Source organism: Lichtheimia ornata (assembly GCF_029851405.1).
Source record: "Lichtheimia ornata isolate CBS 291.66 chromosome Unknown scaffold00061, whole genome shotgun sequence".
NCBI lineage: Eukaryota > Fungi > Mucoromycota > Mucoromycetes > Mucorales > Lichtheimiaceae > Lichtheimia > Lichtheimia ornata.
This window is the reverse complement of record NW_026695381.1, coordinates 46142-67401: the sequence shown is the minus strand read 5'-3', so window position 1 is coordinate 67401 and position 21260 is coordinate 46142. Positions and strand designations below refer to the sequence as shown.

The following is a 21260-nucleotide window of genomic DNA, read 5'->3' as shown; positions in this document are numbered from 1 at the left end:
TCTCTGTAGGCAAGGAAATCAATAGCCGTACTTGGATGGAGGCCGTGTGCACAGCGGATGCCTTTTCAAATTGGCCTTGCCATCGCACCTTGAGTCACACTGTTTCCGGGCCAAAATTCCCCAGGAGAGCACAGTACTATACAATGACATCCTTGACGTGCAGCCGTGATAATAATAGTATCGCCGAAAGAGGCTCTGCCACTGTATGGCGTTTGGTAAGTCCACTTGAATCCAACCAATCCCATCATAATGAACACTCTTACCTTGTGGTATTCTAAATAGCATCAATGCCTCAAATGAAACCGTATCTCCACGTAATCCATATTATCTTGCTGTTGTTTCACTGTAAGTCTTGTTAATTAACATGTTTTGCTTTGTAGATCCAATACCACGCATACCATTGAGCCAACCATACAGCATTCTTGCTTTGAGATCCGTATCCTGTTGCTGCCACAGGTACCATAATCCAACGTGTCCAAGCTACAGTAAGTGAAGTGTAAGGTAACAATAACGTTCGCTTTTCATGTCGACATACCCATAGTAACAATAGGTTGCGACCCTCCTTGATGGCAACCATGGAAAGCATACACACGACACACGACGCCCCCTTTGGATCTCGTATAAACGCGAGAATAGTAAACTACACGTGAACTTTAGTATCTCAATGTCCAGCTTGAATGGTAAAGTGATGCAGCGATGGAACGTACATGTTGTATTGCAATGGAAGCATGAGTCATGGGCAGATCGCGCGCGTACTTGTTGTTGAATGTCTGCAGCTGGAAAGTGTCGCCATTGACCACATGTTCACCCCAATGAACGCTGTACATTGTAAGGAATGCAAGCAATTAACGCGTTGTAGTTTGTAAATGGAGACAAGCTTACCTTTTTTGTGAAGTGGAAATGAAGAAGAGTGGCCTCTTTGTTCCTCGTGTTCTCTGCAATTCTTGCACTCCATGCCACCCCGCTTGCTACAGCTATTACTGTTTATACGTACCCTCCACAATATCCTATGCTTTTAGCTCCATAAGATTGATCATTGCTCAAGACTTCGATTGAGAACAGCCCTCGTAATTAAGCTATCAGGTCTGTGCGCATCACATCGATCGATTAGTTATGCATCTCCACTCCTGAACAAACTCGTGTAACCTGCTGTGTAACCCCCTACCAAATATGATATCTCGCTTTCCACCCTTCAAATCGCTGTCCCCCTTTCAATGCAGGAAACAACCCAAGTGATCCACCCCTTGCACATCTAAGCTGATCGTACGATACCCAAAGTATTATGTTGAATCCAATTTTCATTCAATAAAAAGTCGAAGAACACGTAGACACGGTATTGTGGACGATGTTTATCAAGAAGTTACATGATACATGAGGGAACAATATAGTCAAATTGAATAGGGTACATATGGTCGAAACATATAGAGTCCATTAGTGACAATTGTGTCATCCTATACTTGATTGCTGCCGTCATGATCACCGTTCATCCATGATTGCAAAATAGGCGTTGTATGCTTCGGCTCGAGTATTATTCCAGTATCATCCATAGCTGTGAAACACCTCCTTTCGTCAAAGATACAAGCCCTCTCCTCAATTCCATCCGAACCATCCTCTTCTTCAGCCGTATGCATAGGGTATGATTCATCGTTCCTATTGATGACGCGCCAAGCAACCAAAGCAACATTCCAAGACTTCTCATCACTGCACTTGATCGCATCCTTCCATCCATAACCATTGTAAACCCAATATTGCGGGTGACATGCTTCCTTTTCCATCCAGCTGTTGGTCATTTTCCATCACAGCTCAACCAGCTAAAGGTTACTTGTATTGTGGCGTAGTTGATGGCTGATAGCGCGTCATCCAAAATAGACATCACGTTCCAAATGGGCCAAGGGAACCAAACCACCATCCATCCCCATATAGCAAACCAATATTCAGATCCATATCCATATCCACAAGAAGCCGTATGTATTGAACCAAGTTGCTACATGTAAATAAAGCTGCTTCATACAATGGCTATCTGTTGTCCACGTGAACAAGTCTGTAAGGCAAGTTGCTGCAACTAAAGAACGCGGTTTGAGACAATGGAGTAAAGCCCTTGCTAATAGCAATTGCTGGAATGAATGCTGTTACGATTGGTCGTGGTAGAGGAGTGTGTAAGAGAAGGTTTAGTGTCAAAGGACTTGTGTGTCGTAGAAGAGTGACAAGAGGGCTGTGTACACGCCATGGACTTGCCATTCAGTCAAAGGCTTTCCGATCAATACGATCGAAGGGTTGACATGATGGGTTGAAGCAGGACATTCGTTGGCAGGTGGTAGTTGTATACTTGAATGGGCCAACAGTTGAGAATGGGAGGAGGAGACAAAATAGGGTGGGAGTGGAAAGACTGGAATTAAATCGGATACCTCTTGTATAAATGCATGAACATTACCCCACACACAAACCATCCACTCTAACACACCATCCACCCATCATCATCATCATCTCCCTCACGATAGACAATAGGCACACGTAAATAAAGAAATGATCCTCACGTATAGCAAAAGGGTGTGTGTCATTTTACACTTTACATGTTAATGATCCAACAACACCCACTGTTGCCATACTACCATGTCACCTCGAATCAAGAAAGTTCAATGATGGGGATGATGGGCTGGAGCAAAACAATCGCTTGTATGCATTGTATTGGGCAACAAAGGTGAATGGGAGAAACGGGCTATTAGCTGGCAGTTTACAAATTACTTTGCAAAATGATTTTTCTGATATTGGATGATACTTCTGTGTTTGAGCATTTTTCAGTCAAATCCTCCCGGATCAAGAAAGTTGAAGGATGGACATGATGGGCTGGAGCAGGACAATCGTTCACATGCATGGGGTTGGGCAACAATGGAGGATGGGAGGACTGGGTTATTAGCTGGCTTCAGGAACTATACCTGAATTGTGTACAAGTATCATGCATCGCCCGTGCTGACTGACTCAAGTTACACAACACGCCCCTCTGCACCTTTGGCTCTATTATAGTCATACTACTTGACAATGAACAAAGACCTCTTTTCATATAGCAACACGCTTACAGCATATGTAAAACATAAAGGTGCCTGTATCTCTAAACTTTACAATCAAACGTAGGGTCTTTAATAGAACAAAGCTGCTCGGCGGGGTGAAAGCGATCTTGTGTCAAACTATGAAGTCGATCGTGGCCGATCCCAGATTCACCCAATGTCGCTACCAGCCAAAAAATATTTTCGTCGTCGTCGAAAAAAATTCAAGAGGTCGATCCACTTTGGCTGGTGGCGACATTTGCGAAATCTGGGATCGGCCACGATCGACTCCATAGTTTTACACAAGATCGCTTTCACCCCGCCGAGCACGTTGATCTATTAAAAAGCCCACGTTTGATTGTAAAGTTTGGAGATACAGGCACCTTTATGTTTGTAAGCGTGATGCTATATGAGAAGTGGCCTTTGTTCATTGTCAAGTGGTATGACTATGACAGTGCCAGAGATGCAGAAGAGCCTGCTTGTGTAATACAGCTCATATTGCATGATTGGAAGGGTCAATGTATAATACTTTACGGATTATTTAGGAATAGGCATGTATTGCCTGCTAACAGCCACTTCCACCCAATCCCAACTTTTGTCTAATCCATTACGATGGAACGATGCTCCTGCTGCAGACATTTATTTCCATCATCCAATTATATTGGTTCGAGTTGATTTGGCTGAGCTATGGTCCAAGAGAGGTTACATCAATGCATACATCAGCATACATTCGAATGTCTCAGCTGATTAATCCTTGTTCGACCGTAACTCAACCATATCAGCTCGGATCAAGCTACTTGAATGATGGAAATGAATGTCTGGAGCAGGAGAATTGTCCACCTGCAATAGAATGCACAAAAGTTGGGAATACATAAAAGTGGCTGTTAGCTGCCAATGTGTGTACTGCAAATGAAGATTGCGTACCTGTCATGCATCGTCCCTGAAGTCCGGACTTTTCCGCTCGGTTACACACAGAGGTCCTTCTGCATCTTTGGCTCTCCGGGGTCTAGATACTTTACATTAAACAAAGACCCACCTTTCATATAGCATCATCCATACAGCATATGTAAAACATAAAGACGCCTGTATCTCTAAACTTTACAATCAAACGTGGGGTCTTTAATAGAACAAAGCTGCTCGGCGGGGTGCAAGCGATCTTGTGTCAAACTATGAAGTCGATCGTGGCCGATACCAGATTTACGCAAATGCCGTCGTCGAAAAAAAAATTCAAGAGGTCGACTCGATTCACTTTGGCTGGTGGCGACATTGGCGAAATCTGGGATTAGCCACGATCAACGTGAAACTTGCACACAAGGTGCTGTTGGCCAAGCCAAGCAGGTGTGTTCTCATAAAGACCCCACGTTTGATTGTAAAGTTCAGAGATACAGGCACCTTCATGTTTTACCTATGTTTTAAGCGTGATGGATCTACTTCTTCCGAATGGATGGTGTCGAGAGCACTATCAGCAAGGCGAAGAGCTGAGTGAAATTGCACGTGGTGGTTACACACACACGTCGTTGACAGGTTGCTGCACCATTGGATGATGATGATGATTCCCTTTTGGAAGGTACGCAGGTAAACATGGTCCAATAGTGAAGATGTATGAATAATGGCATGTGTATATGACTACAATGATCGTTCCACATCACAGTTGGATGTATCGCGTGGATTGCATAAACCAACAATAGAGTTGTTGATGCGCACAGACATACCTAACGCCACAGTAGCAGATTGTATTGGATTGGTAACAACTCAAGTCATCGTGAAGCTCAATTGATTCTCTTTATTGTATTGGGATATGTATGCATATATCTTCATTCCTTACAAGCCCGAAAACGTAACCACCTTTACTGTAGCATGTCCCCATATACATAGAAGCAGGCACATGATTGGTTCGTGGGCCTACTTGTCGTGTGCAAATGAGTCTGTGTGCCGTGCACCTAGTCATTAATCCCGATTATTGGATTGGCTGTCAGCGTGATGATGTGTCTAAAGAGCGTCAATAAATGAGACGAGATGTTGTTGATATCCGCTGTTACTTCAATAGTGCACATGGAGTAAAATAAGATAGTAGGGATGATGCAAATGATATTACAATGCTGGGTAGGATGATGAATGGTGATGAGAAAGCGACTTTATATGGTGGTGGATAATAATAGTAGATTGGGCGAGCTACTTTGCTATGTAGGTAATGTCGTGTTTCGTTGTGTTCCTATTTGATGGAAGAGGCATGAAAGTAACTATGTACACGGAAAGCCAAAATGCTTGCCATTGTTAATCATGATAACATCATGCTTAGACTTATCCATTACAAGCGTCAAAACATCACAATGACGGCGACAACAATGAGAATATAGGATGACAATGAACCACTATGACCACGTGGATCAGTGCACGCTTTAATTGGCAAATCTTGAATGATGATGGATCGAGTATGTGGATGGGGTTGGGTGATGATGAATAAAGAGACGCACTGTCAAGGGATCCGCATTAGGGAATCCTGCTGGGGGATGAAGGATGCAAATTGAGCAGGCAGCCAGTTTTTTCAACGAGCGACCTTTTGACATTTTCACTTCCTTTTCACTTGCTTTGATATGGCCGACAACAACAATGGCAGTAACAAACGGCATCGAGACGAGTCTCCAGCAAAAGCGGGTCGAGACAAACGTAGAGGTAAACGAAACGACATATACCCATGCGACTCATCATTGACCATGGCCTTCTTCTTCTTCATTCAGCAAAGCAGCAGAGTGATCGCAGGATAGGGCCCCGATCCGAGTTTGCCAACACACTCAGTTAGTTATCGATCTCCCAATGTCAAACGATGCACATACCTAATGGGTTCTATTACAGGCCAGAGCTCTCCTAATGTGGGTGGTGCTATTACTCCCGAAGACTACATGGCGGCGCGTCTCAATGAGGTTCGTACTATGCAGTCAGCTATCAGAAGTGCCAGGTACGTGGTATAAGGATCTATAGGCAGCAAAGGTGCTCAACGTGTGGATTTAGTAACGCGTTGACATGTTTGGTGGCTCAAGCACTCCCTCGAGATATGCGTCGACGCGCTGCAAGTCATGATTTGAACCGATTACCTGCTCATTTACGTGCACGTGCTGCACAAGAGGTAGATTTCAAGATGACAAGAAGGCAAGGATTTGGATGAGTAACCCATGTCAATGATAGAGAGCAGATACACCTCCCAATGCCAGAAGAAAGAAAAAGGGCAAACGGAAAGCAAAGGCAGATAATGTTCTTCAGGAGTATCTTCGTCGTCAGAGTAAGTGAATTGGGATGATTTTGTGTGTTGATGGTGATGGCTCATAAAAGGTGAATAGAGGAAAATAAGTGGCTCGGTACCCACATGTGGCATACAAAACGCATGAAAATGAACAACATCTGGGGGTATCGTTTGGTAAGATTGATGCTGGTCTGGCATGGAGTTTATGTTGTTAATTCGGTTTGGAATAGGCGAGAAAACCCAATATCAAATCGGCGAGAACCATCTACCGTGCCTTTCAACACACGACTGTCATTCACGATGCTTCTTACATGGGCTGTTTGGAAATGGAAGGATCGTATCAGGATATTGTGATGGTGATGAACCACGTTACAGATGTATCGTTGCCATCGGTTGGGAGTGAACGGTAAGTACAAGGCATAACAAAGATGTGGATGCATGGTGCTCACTATTTCAATAGCTTCAATCATGGACATCGCGTGGGTCATACATTCTTATACGAGTACACAGGGTGTCCATCACAATGCATTTGCCCAATCACCTATTTATGGATGCCTTCGGATGACATGGATGGTCGTCGTAAACTTTGGATATGGATTCACCCATCTTCATTTGCTGAAGCATATACATCCCTTCAAGCGGCACAAGCCTCTTTATCCAAAGGTAAGCATTGTATGCCTTGGGAAGATCAAAAAGAGACTCACATGGGCATTAGATATCACAATCACGGATCAACGGGATCAGCTTGCCGTATTTGAACTTTCAGGTGCATCGTCAACTTCTCTCATGCAAATCATCCTAAAGCCCGTGGAAGAAGCCACCCATGTTTGCAAGGACAGCTCACCAACCGCGAAAGCAGCCCAAGTATGGCGAGATCTTCGATGCTTACGATCGTCCAGCTCATTGCCTTCAGGTGTTGTTATTGGTCTCACTGTACAAGATCCACGCCTCGAGTAAGTCATTGTTGATAGCAAAGCATGAATTGGGAGATTGACGGTGGCCAATAGTTTTCCACAAAAGCCAGCACCGAAAACCAATGTCATCCCTGTGGAAAAAGAGGCGCGACTTGGAGAGTTATTATCACAATGGCCCAAGGACATATCACAATCAACCATATGGGATGCCGATATTCGCAATGAGGTTCAATCATCGATGCCAAGTGAACATGCTTTGAATAAGCGACGTGAGCAGGTTTGTTTTTTCCTTTAACATTGGTCTTTTATCATCCTAACATCCCTTTGTATGCAGCACCTTTTACCTGGTACCAAGCTAGAATTTACCGAGAATGATTCCAAGATGCCAATCTTGCTTGTTCAGCGTGGTTCTTCCGAGTCACTTTTACGTGGACGACAAACGACTTGTACAAACGAATTGATGTCAGGATGGAATATCATCATGCCAAAAGCATGCGCATTGTCATTTTGGAAATCGTTCATGTTTGCTGGTGCTCGAGCTGCTGGTTACGAAGATGTTCATGCTATGCATTTTGAAAGCAAACGACCCAATTTCCCGCATGACTTTGTTGGAACGAAAGCGTGTGTCAATATGCTCACCATGGCCAAGAACGAATCTGAATCAGCATGGAAACGTCGACCCCCAGCAAAACGCTTCAATTACGAGAAATTTGGCATTAGCAGACCCTTTGATCCTCCCTTCGATGTCTTGACACATACCACACAAAGTGAAGCATCATCATCACGACCTGCGTACTATACACTTTATGGCGAGAAAATCATATCTCTTGTACTAGCAGCTGCTACGGATGATCAGGCTCAAATGCAAGCTCGCGATTACTTCATCAACATGTTTGCCAAACGTGGCATTACGATGCAACTGGATGCACTTCAATTGTCACACGCTCTGCTCCAAATCCGCATTGAATACTTGGATCGTGGACGCCCTGAAGCAAATGCCATGATTTACTTGATCGATAGCGATGCTGAATACAACGAGATCTCTACCAGCTATCTTGCCAATCGTTCATCCAAGGCCAACAAAGCACGCGACTCGGATATGGATATAGAGGACGAAGACGAGGTTGATGGTGATGCTATGGATGTGGATAAGGTAATTAAGACCTTGCTTACGCCTTGCTCATGCTAACTTTTTGCGTATCTTCGATTCAGGTTGAAACAAAATTCCCTCCAAATGATGATTGCATTGGCTATTTGACAACGGCAAGCTTTTCATTCAATGAAGGATGTGGCTCAGGATTGGGTGCTTGCACGGTTACTGGTATACGACGTTTGCAAGCCATGGATCAAAGGTACTGGTGGTGGTATACAAGGATGAGTCAACAACGGTAATTAACCCATGAATCTCTTCATGTAGTCGAGGAAGGAGCATCAAGGGCGTGGTTTGGATTCGAAACACTAGAGCCGTCAAGTGTAGAGCAGCTCGATTGCATGTCATTACATAAGAAAAATAGAGTTCCCTTACACAGGATTGCATTTATGATTGTGGATGGTATTTCTGGGATGTGGGCTTTGTTAAGATGATTGGTACGGGACTTTTGGTTCATTCATAGCTCTCAAAAAGCTCAAATCGACTATGAAGTCGTGGGATTGTGATTTGCTTGTTGGCTTGGAAACAGCTCATGTACCATGGATCATTATTAGTTTCTGATTTGGCGGTCTTACAATGGTACTTTCAGGGAAGGGAAACAAGCTAGCTTAGTTTATAGTGAAACGTGTGCTACATCACTTGATGCCAAGAAAACGTGGTGGGCCTTTCTCACTTGCATGCTGTCATGTAATGCGTCGGCAATCGTCCTTGCAAAGCAAGCATTCGATTGTACATACGAAGTCATAGTACGTATATTTGAGCTACTACAAAAGCTGTCTCGAGCGAAACAATTGGGTTTTTTAATGAGAACCAAAAGACCACATAGCTATAAACGTATAAAACTGGGGTATTATATAAGGTGTTACAAGATTGAAATGTCAAGTCGTATGCTATAAGCCGTTTAAACCGTATTTGTGCTAAAGTGCCAATGACCAAATAGGAATTGAAAAGTGTAGTGTCGTCATGTTGTCGAATAAGGCATACGTGCCGGCTGTTGTACGAGTGGTGGGAAGATGTGGCTAAATACAATGTGCTGATAGCTACCAGGGTGTATGGATAAGATAAGCCTTCCATCATGTATATGGATGTTGCGCTTGTAAGGAGGAGGAGGGAGGATAGCTTGATTTCCTGCACTCAAACGTCGGGAAATGATATGAGGGCTTGCTGCTTTACCACACTTCACCATGCCAACCACGCCACAGACAACCGCCACTTCATGGCAAACCGAAATCTCTCACTTTTTTCAAGAGCTTGGATTGATCGAGACAGAGAAATGCTTCAACAATGAGCTTGTAATACTTTCCCAACAGCACCTGCAACAATTACCCACTGTACTCGAACGATTGGCCGATCGATTGCTTCACTTGCTTGAACAACATGTACAAGCCAAAGAGGTTATCACCAGCAGCAGCACCGCAACACCTGATCCAGCCGTTATTGCAGAGAATGAGCAGAAGCTTTTGTACAACAAGAAACGGAAAAGAGAGAATGAGGAAGAGGAAGAAGAGGAGCGTATGCGACAACTTGATAGTGAGCAAGTGCAGATTCGTGCTACTCGTCAAGAAATCCAACAACGCATTAATTCGTTTATCCAAGCCAAGCAAAATGAAGTGGATGCTAGCAATCGTACCGAGTTTCTCAATCGAGCAGATCCTACGAGCAGCGACATTACTTGCGCACGAGCAGATGCACGGGAAATTAATCGCAACATTCAAATGAAGTTTGATATTGTAAACAATGAAGATGGTCCTTTGGCACGTTCTCGTCTTCAAGAAGCATCTTCCTCATCGACTACGACTACTGGTGCTGCCATGGCAACGGATCAACAATTGCACAAAGAACGAGTACAGAATATTGAACAACACATGAATGTCGTATTTGATCCCAACGCCGACCCACCGTTTTCTGTGCCTGAACGATTAAGGATTTTAGAAGATCGGATCATGACGATTGAACGAGAACATCCAAAGTGGGCTGCAGTTCATTTCCAGCAACCTCATCGGTCTTATCCACCACCACCTCCGGCAGTCGCTATTACAAGGCCAGGCGCACCAGCCTATCTTGTGTCACAAATGACTCCACCTCCCGAAGTAAAGACCACTGGCCGCGGTAACTCATCTCTAACACGTGCAGTCCTTGAACAGCTCCATCGACAAAAGCAAGCAAAAGGCATCAATCATACATCAACTACCATTAATACAGAGCCATCATCCACATCCTCCTCCTCCTAATAAAACAATACGCATCATCCTTATACTTACCTTCTGTGATTGAAAAAAGTGGGGTGGATGATGATCCATGATGATCCCTCATGCTGTGAGTGGTTCCGAGATGAAACATCGCATTATTGGAGCATTTGGAAATCCAAGCATGGCTCGTATCTAGTACCAGTTTTTGTATCCACTATAATAAAGATGATGTTTGCTATTACAAAAGCTTGGTTTTACTGTGCCACCTAGTACTCACGTGATGTCCTCTTCATGTATCGTTTTGAATCAATGAAGCTATCATGGCTCTCGTTGGTAATAGAAGGGATGAGCATCTCTTAGGTTGTTTGATTACAAAAGGTCTTTGGCCTTCCATTTATTGAAAACGTCATTCAAGAAAAGGGGGTAAAATCGAATATAGAAAAAAGCATGATTCTAATAACGTGACCTTGACCCTGGCAGATTGAATCCCACATGAGACACCTCTTCTTTATCATATTGTTATTATATGGTAGTGTCCCATTGTATTTTCACCATATACGACACAAGCATGGCGATTAGCGTCGTTTTCTTTTTTGTGTGTTTTTCCATGATCAACATCTTCAACTTTATGTTCAAGGCCCAATCAAATGGGCTGATGCCAAAAAGATCGATCCGCTGCGATAGCGTACATTATAATTGCATCTGGCAATATCCGGAAAACACGCAAGCCAAGACAAACCTAAAACCTCAGAGAGAGAAGAGTGGGAATGGTCGAGTTTACATATACGCGAGATGGTGTAATGTCATTGCGTCGCACCAGATTTGGGGATACCCACGCTGTATAAGAGAGTGAGTGGAGAGAGACCAACGCATTCTACAAGAAGTGTGATTGGGTATTGGCAAGCTCGAGTCGGGGACCTCCCCTTGCTGAGCTTTATTTGCCCGACCCGGCTGCTGCTTGCTCCGCTATATACACTTCTTTAAAGGACTTAGCTAACAATCCCAACCCGATCTAACGTATCATTTGTTCCTGTACCAATGTGTGTGTGTGAGAGAGTGTGTGAGAAAAAAAACCTGAAACATCCTAATGTAAACTAATGAGCTCAAAGAGCAAAAGCAAAGTACGTGGTAAAAAGTCATGAGACATTCTGCAGAAAAAACTTTAATGGGTGAGAGAAGAAGGGACTTGCTGTCATCAGCCATGTGGTATCTCGTGTTCCCCAATTTTCTGATCTATACGTTTATACTGCAGCAGTCTGAATGGGAACTTGATTTACGGGATATAAACTGCCAATAGGACCTTATACAAATGCGGGCGATAATAACCATGATTCATTGTTTAGCTTATCCATTGCCTTTTCCTTTTAGGAGTAATGAAGGCTGCTTGCATGGGGCGTTGTATTTTAGGGAGGTATCTGGGCTTTTGGCTTATTGCTGTGACCGAAGAAAATACTTCTTGGAAGAGACCACAGACCGTCATTTGTGATGCGGACCTTTGTTTCAATGGGTGGGCATGTAACACAAAATAGGAACATCGACCATCCCATAAACACCCGGAACGGTGGTACCTATGACGTGGTTAAAGTTGACCGTTTCTGTACGCCCATGAGAGTGATGATGACCCTTTGTCCTTTTACTGGATCTGTCTTTTTCAAAAAAAAGGTCGTACAAGGTTGCATTCACCGCACACAGTATTATTCGTCGGCTTTCGAGCTTTTACAGTAATCCCATCAACTTTTATTGGCATGGCGATAATGTCTATATGTTTTAATGTGGAGGTAACACACCACAATCAGATGTGTCACTTTGCGGAGATAAGCAAAAGAATGGCGGAAGTGGCAGTTGCTACAAGGGGGGAAAAGCCGCGCTTGGATAAAAAGGAATCCAAATCTTTCAATAAGCTTTATTCTTTCTCTTCTCTTCTCTTTCATATCGTTGAAGCAAAAATTTCTACTGTACACTGATCCTTACACATATATAAATGTCTGCTGATACCGAGAATAATACCAAGAAATATGAGGAAAAGATACAACACATCCCTGGAGATGATGTTGAAAGCATAGCCTCCACTCAAAAAAGTATGATCGAGCCTCCAGATGGTGGTCGATCTTGGCTCGTGCTCGCTGGCTGCTGGTGTGTAAGTGTATACCTTTTTGATTTCATCTCTTGTTATTCCTTCTCCAATTAATCAATCCTTCCTTCCTTTTCTTGCTATCTTACAGGGCCTTTTTTCAACGTAAGCATATGACAGGTTGTTATGCACGGTGATTTGTTTGACTCATCCTATTTTCTATTGTGCCACCTGACAGCCAAGGTTATTGGTATACATGGTAAGTTTGGTTGTTTGACACCTACCTTTATGTTACTTGGCAAGTCGTTGACAGGGTAATAACGCGTGTTTCTTGTTTCCAGGGGTACTTTTCTCAGATACTACAATGAAGATGTCTTCCCCAACCAAATGACGGCATTGTCCTGGATCGGTTCGCTGTGGCTGGCCATGAGCGTGATTCTCGGTCCATTTTTCAACTACCTCGTTGCTCGTGTTGGATACAGATGGCTTTTGGGCACTGCTACTATTTTATGCTGTTTGGCCACCATGATGGCTAGTTTGGCTACTGAGATTTGGCACTTGTATATCACCCAAGGTGCCATGGCAGGTTTGGGTGCCTCTCTTGTATGGTTTCCTTGTGTCAGTGCTGCTCAACAATGGTTCTCAAAGCGACGTGGTTTGAGTGTGGGCATTGCCCTCTCTGGTTCAGGTTGCGGTGGTCTTGTTTTCAGCAACCTTGCTCAAGCTGTGATTGATGCATTGGATTATCGTTGGGCATTACGTATCATGGGTTTCATTATTCTGGCCTTGCTCACTTTCAGTACTTGTGTCGTGCGTCCTCTTAACCTTCCTGACAAGCATGTTCCCATTATCAACCTCAAGCCATTCAAAAACTTTCAATTTTGCTTGTTGTTCGTCGTCCAATTCATCACTAACTTTGCCTTTAACGTAAGTACTACCTATGGGGGGATCATCATCATCATCCAATACGTGTCATAGGCTGACCTTGTATGTATCTATAATAGATTCCTTCAAGCTTTTTGCCATGTAAGTATTTTTATTTGTCCGTCATGGTGTGACAATCAAGCTAAATGGGCTTTACAGCGTATGCCTCCGAAATCGGTGCAAAGCCAATGGTATCAGCAAACATGGGTGCTATCATGTCGGGTGTGATGGTGATTGGCAAGATTGGCAGCGGTCTCAGCAGTGATTACATTGGCAGAGCCAACGTGACAGCCCTTGTCATTCTCATTTCAGGTATTTTATGCCTTGCACTCTGGCTAAACGCATACACAGAGCCTGCCGTGTGGGCCTTTGGTATTCTCTTTGGTAAGTGTTATCATCATCATCCATTGTCATGAAGGAGCCCTAGTCTGACATGGCGTCCTTTTTTTTAAAAGGTATCTTTGGTGGCGGTTACATGGCTATGGTGCCAGCCTTATTGGCTCAAGTGGTGGGTCTTGAAGAAATTGAAGCAGCCAACGGCCTCTTATTCTTTGCTTGGCTTGTTGGTGGTATCTTTGGTTCACCTATTGCTTCTGATCTCATTGATGAAAACTCACCCGACGGCCCTCACTATGATCGTGCCATCATTTTTGGTGGCGTTATGATGATTGGCTCAGGCCTTATAGCCTTGACGGTCCGTATCTTACGCGGTGGCTTCAATCCATTCAAGAAAGTATAAGTACAACATTTACTCAACCCCATCTAATACCCCATTCCCTTCAAATCTTAATCACCCTCCCCAAAAACAACCCATCCCTACACCACCTTTTGTCATCCAAGGGCCTCTAATGTGTATATTTGCCCGCTGTAATTTGTGCTAATGCATGTATTTACAAACAACAAAAAACATTACATAAAGACAATAAAAAAAGATGCAAAAGAAGCTATGATGATGGCTTTAATGATTGTCTACTTGCTGTGAAACCACGTCGTACATTGATAATGATATCTCGATCCATACACGTTGTTGATTCGTCCATGTCGTTTCCTTCATACGCTATCCATGGATGGCATAGTGCTTCAGCTGCTGTAATGCGTTTGCTTGGATCCACTTGTAATAATCGCTGGATCAGATCCTTGGCTATAACATAATGGGTTTAGCCACATCGTCTCCATCCCGTTGCTATAACCGTACCTGCATCTGAAATATGACCCCAATACTGCTCATCGAATTGGTACTCGCCCTTGATAATGGAATCGAATAATGCTGCCTCATCTTTTATAGGTAGAATGTCAATAACACACGTTCATCCATCTGTTGTCATAACTTTGAATCCAACCTGGTTGCCAAAATGGTGGATAGCCACTCAACATTGTGTACTATGGTATGCTTGTTATTGACGGCGACGAACCTACTCATACTATATGCTTCTTACCATGATCACCCCAACACTCCACAGATCGACAGCTGTGCCATGTCCAGCTCGTAGTAGTATCTCCGGTGCAACGTATCCAGGTGTGCCACAAGCGGTCATTAGAATAGCATGGTCCTCTTTCAATATCCTCGATAACCCAAAATCAGCAATCATCAGCTTTTCCACCTCGCCGTTGTCTTGTGATGATGTCTGGAATAGAAGCTAGAAGAAAACTGGATCAATTTGATGATAGCACCAGCATGTGATTCTAAAAGCAACAGCACCCTTACATTTTCAGGTTTGATATCACGATGCACGATCTAGTAGTAGTAGTAGTGTACAAAATGAGCCTCTTATTGACATGTAAAGGGATCAAGAAGCAAACTCACATCATGCTCATGCAAATAGGCCAGGGCTTCCAAGATTTGACGTAAGAGATTGGAGGCATCCTTTTCTGTGTAGCTCCCTTTCCGTAAAAGCCGATCGAAAAACTCACCACCTTTGGCATGATCGGTAACAATGTAAACGGCTTCGTTGTCTTCATACATGCCTTGCATAGAGATAATATGAGGATGACGCACCTGCTTCAAGACATCTACACGGCTCGAAATGAGCATTCAAACGAAGGGGCGTTGCAAAAGCAATAGGGCTTGTGTAGATTACCTAGTTCGTTATCCAGCATGTGTTCTCGGCCTACGTTTTTCAATGTTATCATTCGTATCACACAAACACACACACACACACACGCACACACATATCCACACGCACGCACGTGCTTAACATGTTGAGTTTACGCACCAGCAATCGCTCTCTTGTTGATGACCTTGAGAGCAAATGTTTGACCCGATTTGCGATGGGTGCATAGCTTCACAGTGGCAAATGAGCCTACCCCGAGAGTGCGATGGGAGACTTTGTACACTTTTGTCAGGGCTGGCGGGTAGTGGGTTGTATCGTGGTGGTTGGTTTTCTTCACGAGTGACAAGAAGCGCTTCATTAAAGATGGAGGATGATAAGAAGAAGATGCAGATCAAAGTAAATCAGCTGATTCCTTGTGTGGTGACTTACCCCAACATTGCTGCAACAACAGCAGCAGCAGCATCAGCAGCAGTGTCATTGCTGCAAGTGTGCGTGTGTGTGTGTATCCATCTTTTTGACAGTGATCTGTTGTTGTCATCACCATTTCCTAAACTACCGCATGAATACAAGGCACATTTCCCACATTTTGCACTTTACATTTTCACGCGCTTATGATTGATAACGCCCAATGCAGCAGGCAGCTGATGTTTTTGTGCATCTAATTACGACAGCCTATCATCATCAGGCACATTCATGCGAGGCTAGATTTCATTGTCAGCGAGTGCATAGTGTAGATCAAAGGAGATATCATTGTGACTCTTTTCCATGTCCTTGTTGTTGTACCTGTTTCACTGTACTTGAACCTCGGTTTTCTCCATACGATATAATCATCTGATGTGTGGGTTGAAACCATGTTGCTATGCTGTGTGTGCAAATGTATTAAAATGATTTGTGTTGCATAGCAAACAGAACCGAAAGAAAAAAGAAACTCCTCTTACTCCGGACGAATTAAAGGTATCCAGATCATCGTTTTCGGTAAGGCGTCAGGGAAGGGGGGGGGGATAAAATATGATGCTCTCTTGCACACAGCGCGCACTTGAGTGGCTTTTTGTAATTCGCTGTTTCCCTTTTAGTGATAGGTTTCACGCCGGTTGTACCATTTATTTGCTCTCTTTTTTTTCTCTATTTTCCTCTCTCTCACTCCCCTCATTCACGATCTGGAACGAGATGAGCATGGTTGGTAAGTTGGTTCTCGTAAACGTATTCATGATTGGATATTCACACATGACATCTATGTAGAAGGGAAACAAGTTATTTCACGGCAAGAGTTGGCAGTGATGACCCAAGATTTCAGGGACGGCAAACCCGACGCCCGAAAGTTCATCATCATTGATAACAAGTTGTATGATGTGACCGAATTTGTGGAGGATCATCCTGGTGGTGCTGCTGTATTGATGACTCATGTGGGCAAAGATGCTTCGGGTATGTGTGTTTGTGCGGGGGAGGAGGTAGAAGGGCGATCACTTTTTTGGGCTTACTAACATTGTCGTATGATTTCTTTTGGGGGTTTTAGATGTCTTTCATGCCATGCATCCCGAATCTGCTTATGAGATCTTGGCCAACTATTATGCCGGTGATTTAGAAGAGCAACAACAGCTGCCATCCGATCATGAACAACAACAAACGGATGGACCTAACGCCAACTCGGCTGCTTTCGCCACTGAAATGCGTGAACTCCGTGATCGGCTTAAGCGAGAAGGCTACTTTAACGCTAGCGGCTTGTTTTATACTTACAAGGTTGTCTCCACATTGGGTCTATGTGCAGCTGCTTTTGTCATTTTGTATCTATGGGGCAAGACTTCGACCCTGGCGGTAATTGCAGCTGGTCTGCTGGTGGGTCTCTTTTGGCAACAATGTGGTTGGTTGGCCCATGACTTTGGACATCATCAATGCTTTGGCGATCGACAATGGAACGATGTCATGGTGGTCTTTTTGGGTGACTTTTGTCAAGGCTTTTCATTATCGTGGTGGAAAAACAAGCACAACACGCATCACGCAAGCACCAATGTACATGGCCATGATCCCGATATTGACACTGCCCCTGTTCTCCTTTGGGATGAATTCGCTTCCGCCAACTATTATGGATCCCTTGATGCTGAACCTGGTACCATGTCTCGCTTCTTTGCTGAAAGCGTCTTGCCCTATCAAACTCGCTACTTCTTTTTCATCCTTGCATTTGCACGTTTGTCATGGGCCATTCAATCCTTGTTGTATATCCTCAACGAAGGCTCTCTCAGCAAATCCAAGCGTCTCACGGTCTTTGAATCGGGCTCTCTCATTGCACACTGGTTGATCTTTACAGCTGCTACCATTGCTTGGATCGATAACATTCGCAACATGCTTCTCTTTTTCCTTGTCAGCCAAACCACCACCGGCTATTTGTTGGCCCTTGTGTTCGCCTTGAATCATAATGGTATGCCCGTCATCAGCCAAGAGAAGGCTGAGAATATGGAATTCTACGAGATCCAAGTTATTACTGGTCGTGATGTATCAATGGGTCCCATGGGCGATTGGTTTATGGGAGGACTCAACTACCAAATCGAGCACCATGTAAGTAATCTCACATGAAAAGAAAATGTAATACGTAGTATACTTATCGATGTACTTTTAGGTATTCCCGAGTATGCCGAGACATAGCCTTTCCAAGGTCAAGCCTATGGTCAAATCGCTTTGCAAAAAGTACAACATTAGTTACCACGACACCTCGTTCTTGAAGGGAACCATGGAGGTGTTGAGCACCCTAGAAATCGTCCAAAAGATGTCCCTGAAATTGAGCAAGAAGGCTTTCTAAGCTTTCCCATCAGCCCGCATAATCTCACATACACCACCACAACTCCACACACTCTCGCATTACACTTATCCCTCTCTCTCTCTGCTCTAGTTTACCATGTTCCTTTCTTCTCTCCTCCGATTGATTTTTTTTCGTGCTTAATATTACTTCTTGAACCCATATACATGATTCTGTGACTGTGTACGTGAAAAGTGATCCTTCCCAACGCCGATATATATACCCGATCATGGGCCCCGAGTTGATGGTTACGTTATTACTAGGCTGGGTGCCCCGCATTATTATCACGTCCCTCCCTCCCAATTTCTTTTTTAGTCACTCAGGCTTGTAGTAATTTCTCATCTTTTGCTCTTTTATTGCTCGTACCCACATTACCACCACCACCATCGCCTTTCCTTTCAAGCTTTGCCCTCTTTCCAATCGCCAACCATGGATCATTCAATACGAGACGTGCTTGTGCAATGGATTAGCGCCCTAAAGTATCCATTTACCGACATTCCTTTTCAATCAGCCACTACCAACAACAACGAAAACAACAACAATGACGACATGGACGCATTCGTTGAATGGGCCAATGCAAGGCTTTCTCCCTTTGAAAAGACCTATGTCTCGTTTCCGGATTATGTTGATTCGAATGATTCCACCTGTGCTGCTGCTTAACATCTCGGCCTCTATTATACCCACCCATCATTATCATTGTTATAGAGTTTTATATTATATACATCATGTTGTCTAATGCCCGCTCCCCTCCCCAAAGGAAAAATGAAAATATAAATATATATAAATAAGGACTTTTTGTGTTACAAACATATCTCAGACGTCGGTAACATGCCTTTATGATCATAAACACAGATGATGGCAAAGATTTGAACATGGATGATGATGGTGACACGGTGCTTCTTAATGCTCTTGTCTACCACGTGGCGAATCACCATCACATGCCCAAGACCGGGTGTTGTAGCCACATGGCTGTTTCTGCCAAGCAACAAGTGTCTGTGCTTTCCGTATTTTAGCATTGTTGTGATGTTGACATGGATCGTCTTTTTTGTTAATAAGGTTTAATAGCGTAACAGTATAGATTTAACAGGGAAAAGGTGAGAAAGGAAACTAATGCAAAAAGCAACAACATTGACTTTGTATGGTTTGCGATAGAGGGTGATGCAAGAGTATATATAAATATAAGGTGTAAAAGGTTGTAAGAGTGAGAAAAGAGGATGATCAACCATTATGGGGCAAACTAAAAGGTATACCATGTTAGCACACAAGCACACGAGAACCATTCATGTCAAACACTTACATAGTTGCTAGGGATGATACCAGTGGCACCTTCGCTATTACGTGCTTGCCACCAATTTCCTTTACGCTCCACCACGTGAAGAATGTCGCCCTTCTTAAAGCTCAATTCTGTTGGATCATCTGGGCTTGCTTTATCTAAGATCGATCACAAGCCATGTTAGTCATCTCTTTTTTTTACTACTACGCGTGTAGACTTACAATCATGCAATGCTTCAACTTGAATAGGATAGCTAGCAGGTCCAGCTGGGGACACTGGGGTGGTGGATGAAGCTGCAGCAGGGTGTGGCGTGGCAGCACTGTTGGGAGGATATTCATTGTATGCACCAGGGGAAGGCACAATGGTCTTATCACCCATTTCATATTGCTGAGGAGGATGGGCTGCTACTGCTGCTGCTGTTGTTGTGGCAGGTGCCTTATCGACGTGATGATGTTCAACGCTGTTGTTCATGGCGGTCCATCCATGACCAAATTGTCCAAGGTAGCTGTTGGGCTCACTGCCAAAAACGAACACCCACAGGAACTGAAACGCGAATTACCCGGATCAGTACTACTACTACAACAACAACGTCTCGTTGTCCTTTATGTGTGTTACCTGAATAATAATCATAATGATGTATCCTGCACCCACAGCGGCAGCACCACCTTGATCAATGAAACGAGAATCAAATCTTTCAATAGGAAGCACGTAATCGATTTGGCCATGAAGAAGAGCAATGCTAATAGCAAGCAATGTCAACAACTAAAAGGACGAGGTTCTCGAATTAGGAGCGAATGATCCAACCCATGTTACACATAATTTGGTATACACTTACAGCCATTCTGTAATGAAGAAAAGTGCCAGACATGAACACAAAGAGAATGCCAAGAGTCAAAAACAATTCGTAAACAATAATCCAATAGCCAACATTTGGCAATGCACGGAAGGCACAAACACCACCAAATGCAATCACCCATGCACACTATATGAAACGTTGCAGTGAGTCAAAACTGGTTTTTGGCTTGTTACGCGGACCTCATGTACGTGGCAAAAGAGATAGGTGGGCATTGGGTAAGTTTTCTACTTACGAGTGACAAGGCACCGGTTGTGAGGAGGAAGGTGTTTTCCATTAACCGGTTAACGGACAACATATGTAAATGATATGCAGACAGGATAAAGTATATAAAAAGTGAAAGGAAAAGGAAAAGGGAAAAGATTTGTGCTGAGTAGAAAAAGAAAGAACAAGTGCCGAGAGAGCGAGAGAGAGAGAGAAAAGGGAAAGAGAGAGCAAAGCCCGAAACGAATGCAAGGCTGCATGTGGCGTGCTGTAGCACACGGCTCGACAACAATAGCCTGGTTTAGGCAATGCATTGATCTGCATCATCTCACTATCCAACCTCTCTTTTTTCCCCCACCTTGGTTTTGTTGTGTGCACACTTTGGTCCCCTCCTCCTCCTCCTCCCCCATCCCCTTACATGATGGTGTCCCACACACTTTTACCTTGCCAAGAAATCCAATCCAATCTCGTGTCCCAAAAGAAAGCCCATGATGCAGGAGTCTATCTATAATTCTGTCGTATCTCTAGCAATCCGCAAATTCGGCCCCGGTTGTGTTTTGATCA

General features: G+C 43.8%; 8 protein-coding genes across 8 annotated transcripts; 5 read left to right on the top strand and 3 right to left on the bottom strand.

Annotated features, from left to right (window-relative positions):
* Positions 1-324: 324 nt before the first annotated feature.
* O0I10_009882 (uncharacterized protein) lies at positions 325-827 on the bottom strand (the record flags this gene model as incomplete). The annotated part of the gene is made up of 2 exons (XM_058489868.1): positions 325-480; positions 708-827. The coding sequence occupies 2 exons, from the start codon at positions 825-827 to the stop codon at positions 325-327; spliced, it is 276 nt and encodes a 91-aa protein (XP_058339355.1).
* Positions 828-5635: 4808 nt separating this feature from the next.
* Positions 5636-8698, top strand: O0I10_009881 (uncharacterized protein; the record flags this gene model as incomplete). Its single annotated transcript, XM_058489867.1, has 13 exons — positions 5636-5714; positions 5780-5836; positions 5895-5997; positions 6051-6165; positions 6225-6318; positions 6377-6453; positions 6510-6685; positions 6740-6942; positions 6995-7232; positions 7287-7470; positions 7528-8346; positions 8406-8545; positions 8611-8698. 13 exons carry the CDS (start codon positions 5636-5638, stop codon positions 8696-8698), a joined length of 2373 nt encoding a protein of 790 aa, XP_058339354.1.
* Positions 8699-9527: 829 nt separating this feature from the next.
* O0I10_009880 (uncharacterized protein) lies at positions 9528-10574 on the top strand (the record flags this gene model as incomplete). Its single annotated transcript, XM_058489866.1, has 1 exon — positions 9528-10574. One exon carries the CDS (start codon positions 9528-9530, stop codon positions 10572-10574), a length of 1047 nt encoding a protein of 348 aa, XP_058339353.1.
* A 1939-nt stretch (positions 10575-12513) lies between these two features.
* O0I10_009879 (uncharacterized protein) lies at positions 12514-14266 on the top strand (the record flags this gene model as incomplete). Its single annotated transcript, XM_058489865.1, has 7 exons — positions 12514-12669; positions 12755-12768; positions 12842-12862; positions 12945-13530; positions 13608-13629; positions 13687-13911; positions 13983-14266. 7 exons carry the CDS (start codon positions 12514-12516, stop codon positions 14264-14266), a joined length of 1308 nt encoding a protein of 435 aa, XP_058339352.1.
* A 205-nt stretch (positions 14267-14471) lies between these two features.
* On the bottom strand, positions 14472-15936 carry O0I10_009878 (uncharacterized protein; the record flags this gene model as incomplete). Its single annotated transcript, XM_058489864.1, has 8 exons — positions 14472-14668; positions 14723-14803; positions 14868-14907; positions 14964-15164; positions 15233-15262; positions 15332-15537; positions 15606-15635; positions 15741-15936. The coding sequence occupies 8 exons, from the start codon at positions 15934-15936 to the stop codon at positions 14472-14474; spliced, it is 981 nt and encodes a 326-aa protein (XP_058339351.1).
* Positions 15937-16745: 809 nt separating this feature from the next.
* On the top strand, positions 16746-18369 carry O0I10_009877 (uncharacterized protein; the record flags this gene model as incomplete). Its single annotated transcript, XM_058489863.1, has 4 exons — positions 16746-16758; positions 16818-17000; positions 17092-18128; positions 18190-18369. The coding sequence occupies 4 exons, from the start codon at positions 16746-16748 to the stop codon at positions 18367-18369; spliced, it is 1413 nt and encodes a 470-aa protein (XP_058339350.1).
* A 426-nt stretch (positions 18370-18795) lies between these two features.
* Positions 18796-19026, top strand: O0I10_009876 (uncharacterized protein; the record flags this gene model as incomplete). The annotated part of the gene is made up of 1 exon (XM_058489862.1): positions 18796-19026. One exon carries the CDS (start codon positions 18796-18798, stop codon positions 19024-19026), a length of 231 nt encoding a protein of 76 aa, XP_058339349.1.
* A 565-nt stretch (positions 19027-19591) lies between these two features.
* O0I10_009875 (uncharacterized protein) lies at positions 19592-20790 on the bottom strand (the record flags this gene model as incomplete). Its single annotated transcript, XM_058489861.1, has 6 exons — positions 19592-19603; positions 19664-19797; positions 19861-20182; positions 20255-20401; positions 20475-20621; positions 20728-20790. 6 exons carry the CDS (start codon positions 20788-20790, stop codon positions 19592-19594), a joined length of 825 nt encoding a protein of 274 aa, XP_058339348.1.
* Positions 20791-21260: the final 470 nt, after the last annotated feature.